We start from the raw sequence: 4,742 nt of genomic DNA on the forward strand, positions 1-4,742 counted from the left end.
TTTTTTTTTTTTTTTTTTTAATGTATGGATTTTGTCCGGTGGTGGTGGTGCATACCTTTAATCCCTGCACTCAGGAGGCAGAGGCAGGTGGATCTCTGATTCTGAGGCCAGCCTGGTCTACAGGGCAAGTTCCAGGACAGCCAGGGATACACAGAGTAAAAAAAAAACTCAGCCTCAAAAAACCAAAATAAATAATTTTTAAAGGGATTGATGGTATGTTTTGCCTCCAAGTATGTCTGTGTCCGTGGTGCCTGTGGAGGCCAGAAGAGGGCGACAGATCCCCTGAAACTGGAGTTAAAGATGGCTGTGAATTCTCATGTGGATATTGGAAGTTGAATTTGTCCTCTGGCTGTGCAGCCAATGTTCTTAACCACTGAATCATCTCTCCAGCCTTGCAAATTAAGTTCTTTACCTAAGGGCTAAGTAAAAAGAAAGTGTATATTGTGAATCTCAAATTTAGTGTTTCTTTTTCATGTTTAATGTAGACAACAAACCTCAGTGCTAGTAATAGTACTTACCTTGAAATGCTGATCTTTTTGCTTGCACCTCCTATGTGTTGGAGTTTTGAGTGTATACCACCATCTTGTGGTACTAGGGTTTGAATCCAGGACTTCTAGGCAAGCATTTTGCCACTTGAACTATGCCCCAATTCTTGCACATTTGTTTTGGCAAGGTCTTAACTCTGGCTGTCCTAGAACTCACTACATAGATCTGGCTGGCCTTGAGCTCACAGAGATAAATCAACCTGTTTCTGTCTCCTACTTGCTGAGATTAAAGGCGTTCAACATTACTCCCAGCTCACACTTTTGTTTTTGTTTTTTGGTGGTTTGGTTTGGTTTGGTTTTTCGAGACAGGCTTTCTCTGTAGCTTTGGAGCTTGTCCTGGAACTAGCTCTGTTAGACCAGGCTGGCCTCAAATTCACAGAGATCCACCTGCCTCTGCCTCCTGAGTACTGAGATTAAAGGCGTGTGCCACCACCGCCCCCGCGCCCCCCTCACACTTTTGTTTTCTAAGTATTGTAATAATCTTGTTACAGTTCCCCTTGTAAGGCCATGTACCTCAAGTTTTGCATTTAAAAGTACTCTTTGGCCAGGTGGTGGTGGCACATGTCTTTAATCCCAGTACTTGGGATGCAGAAGCAGGCAGGTCTCTTTGAGTTTGAGGCCAGCCTGGTCTACATAGTGAGTTCTGGGACAGCCAAAGCTGTTACACAGAGAAACCCTGCCTTGAAAAACAAACAAACAAAAAAGCCACAAACAACTTTCTGACTGTCAGAAGAAGAGCACTAGCCCAGAATGTGGCAAGGTCTTAGGTTTGGTCCCCAGCAACACCAAAAACAAAAATCCTTTGGAGTACAATGCCATATACCTGTAGTCCTAGCATTTGGAAGGCTAAAGTGGCAGAATCTCTTTTCCAAAGTTTCAGATCAGATTGGTAAATTGTCAGGCCCTATCTCAAAAAGATTTCCTCAGAAGAGATCCACATAGTCACTTCATTAAAATACCGAAGAAGGGCTGGAGAGATGGCTCAGTTAAGATTCCTCAGTGTTCTTCCAGAGGACCCAAATTTGGTTCCTAACATTAACTTTAACTGACTAACTCCAGCTCCAGGGGATTCAGTGCCTTCTCTGGACATTTGCACTCATGTTCATATATCCCCTGACACGCTTAACAAAATCTTTAAAATATCCGAGAAGATCTAGAAAGATAGAAAGATGAAAGAGGCCGAGTCCTTATGCCAGCTATCGGTCATATGCTGAGTATAGTTGTGGAGCTTATTGTAGGTTTTCATGGGAGTGAAATGAATTGTCCTAGCTGCGCGATGGTGGTGCACCCCTTTAATCCCAGCACTCAGAGCTCTGCGAGTTGGCCTGGTCTACAACAGCTAGTTCCACGACAGGCTGCAAAGCTACGTATTGAAACCCTGTCTCGAAAAACCAAAAAAGGAATAAAAAGAAAAAGAAGAAAGGGGGGAGGAGGGGGGAGCAAAGGTGACAAGAACATACCTTATTAGTAACATGTGATAGTGTTCACCTATGGTATCGATGTAGGAGGTTTATATAGTACGGTTTCCCTTTATGTAATCAGTAATTTTATTTTCTGCAGGAAATTGACAGTAGTGACATGAAGAGCCCTGTGTGGCAAGACACAGAAATTGAAAAAGATGATATGCCAACACTTTCTCCGCAGGTGTACCTAGAAACTCAAGAACAAGGTTCGGGGTCTTTAGTAGAGTCACCTGTGCCATGGATGTGTGCCAGGGATGTTGAACAGTGCCTTGAAGGAGCAGTTGAAACACTATCAACCAATCCTGATGATATATGTGTTGTAAATCATGAGGAATCTAAAGCCAAAGTGTCCTGCTCTAACGAAGCTACAGTTAAGCCTTGTGGTAAAGTAGAAAATGAGGAGTGCTCTGTGTCAGATATGACCCAGTTAGCTGATGGTAACGGAGTTCCAGAAAGTAGAGTGTATCATCTAGTAGATGGAAAAGAGATTTCCGAAAGAGAAAACCAGGAATCTGTGTTTGAATCAGTCATGGATCCATGCTTTTCTGCAAAAAGAAGGAAAGTATTCCTCAAATCCTCAGATGAAGAAGAAACAGAAGTGAACTTTACACAAAAACTGATAGATTTGGAGCGAATGCTTTTTGAGAGACATAAGCAAGAAGAAGAGGACCGATTGTTAGCATTGCAGCTTCAGAAGGAGGTAGATAAAGAACAAGTGGTGCTCAACCGGCAGAAAGGCTCCCCCAATCAGTACCAGCTGCGCACATCTTCACCCCCAGACCGGCTGCTGCACAGACAGAGGAAGAACTCCAAAGATAGGAACTCCGTCAAGCAGACTGATACAGAGCATTCAAAGTCTCAGAGGAGCACAAAAGATGAGTATAGGCAACCCTTCAAAAACACATGGAAGGATTCAGTTAATGGAAGACAGAGGCCACATTCCGCTAAAGATGATTGTAGTAATGTATCGAAACGCACTTATTCCCAACAGCCTAGTAATTCACAGAAAAGTATTCTTCAGATGTTTCAGAGATGAACCAAGCAAAGCATGGGTAAAGAGAGTATTCTGTAATCTAGTAAAGCTGTATTGTAAAACTAGCACTTTTCCATCATAAGATCTTGAGAGGTGTGTCATCAAGCTAAGCAAGCACACTTACTCTTGTTTTAAGGTGTGGTTACAAGGAAGAATTTACAAATACGTTTCTGCAAAAATCAGTGATAAGGAAAGGTCCTTACGAATTGTTTCTGTTATTAATATGTTATTAATAACTGCTATGCTCTGACTGCAACAGTCTTTACAGGTATAAGAATGCCTAGGCTAGGACATCTTCAGGAGCCATTCCCTTTCCAAGTCTTTCCGCCTTTCTTTTGTTATGAAAGGGTAAGGAGCCTAACACTAAAGTAGTTCATTCCTGTACCTGCTTTAATCTGAGCATTCTAGCGTTTCCTGTGATTTAGGGTGGATCAGGATCTACACCAACTAGTTGACAAAAAGGCTGCGCGGTTGCTAACACAAAAGGGTTGCAGAGTGGGATGGGGCTGAGTGGTGGGTTGGCAGTTAGGGTCACTGGAACTGTAGCAGAACCTGGGTCCAGAATGGGCAGCAGGTTTCTTGTGGCAGAACATTCTCCTTCATCCCTGTGACAGAAATACTTTGGGTCTACAGCTTTTCACACCATGGTATCTTGGCAAATATTGGGATATTTTTACTGATCTAGAGAAAGGAATTTACCACAGGAAAAGTGTACCATAGGCTTCTGTTGGATACCCTGCGTTACCACCCTCAACGCTTACTGGCTTAGACTTTGTGTTTGTGTGCAAGGTAAATCCAAAGGGAACTGACTTTATCTTGTGAAATTTGAACTTTTACTGTTACCTTTCCTTTAGTTAAGAGAAATAACTTTTCAGTAGACCGTAGTTCCAATAGCATTTCTTCTGGGTCCTGGCGTCCACTTACTGTTAACACAGTGAACTTACTGTCCTGCTGCAGTGTTTGACTTGATCCACGTTTTTGTCATTTGAGTTTTTCTTCCAAGTTTTAAGATTGTTTTTATGTTTATCTTGGTATTTTTTTTTAACTTAATGCTTTACATGTTGGAACTCCAAATTTAAAGTTATCACATGGAATCTTTGTGGAATAGTTCATGACCAAAGGGACGAAGAAAAACAGGTCACAGAGTGCTATGGTTAGAATTTATACACTTCCCCACCTGCTGCTCCGTGGGGAAGTTGTCTTGACTGAAGTTGATTTTGAGATTTGTAGTTTCTCCTTTAACCTTTCTGTTGTTCCTGTTTATGCCTTTGTGTTAGAAAGTATTACATTTTTTATTGGTCATTAGTAAACTGTTTTTTCCTCATGTGAAAAACATTCAATTTTATCAGAGTATTAACACTGTGCAGATGCTGAAAATCAAAAAATTAAAAAGAGGCCAGGCATGGTGGTATATGCCTAACTAATCCCAGTACTTGGGAGGCAGAGGCAGGGGCATCTCTGTGAGTTCTAAAAATAAATATAATTAATTAAAAGAATGATTAATGAAAAATTGACTCATGTTTATTTTACTACACTGTAGTAAAAAACAATGTCTACAAACCAATTGGTACATGCCAGCCCTATTGAGGCTAAGGTATGAGGTTTTTTATTTGGTGGCTAAGCTGGGCTGCATATAAGACCCTGTTTGTGGTGCTAGAGGGGAAACCCACAGCCTCTCACATGCTAGGTAAGCATTCTCTC

At 41.6% G+C, this 4,742-nt stretch overlaps 1 protein-coding gene across 1 annotated transcript in view; it reads left to right on the plus strand.

Annotated features, from left to right (window-relative positions):
* Rnf168 (ring finger protein 168) overlaps nucleotides 1-4,537 on the plus strand; it is a 20,152-nt gene extending 15,615 nt beyond the window's left edge. The window contains 2 exon segments of the mRNA XM_050159780.1: nucleotides 2,106-2,115; nucleotides 2,118-4,537. Of these exon segments, the coding sequence (XP_050015737.1) occupies nucleotides 2,106-2,115; nucleotides 2,118-3,044 (937 nt within the window). The 3' untranslated portion in view covers nucleotides 3,045-4,537.
* The last annotated feature ends 205 nt before the right edge of the window (nucleotides 4,538-4,742 follow it).

Source organism: Alexandromys fortis, unplaced genomic scaffold (assembly GCF_014885135.2).
Source record: "Alexandromys fortis isolate MF-2015 unplaced genomic scaffold, M_Fortis_MF-2015_v1.1 scaffold_119, whole genome shotgun sequence".
NCBI lineage: Eukaryota > Metazoa > Chordata > Mammalia > Rodentia > Cricetidae > Alexandromys > Alexandromys fortis.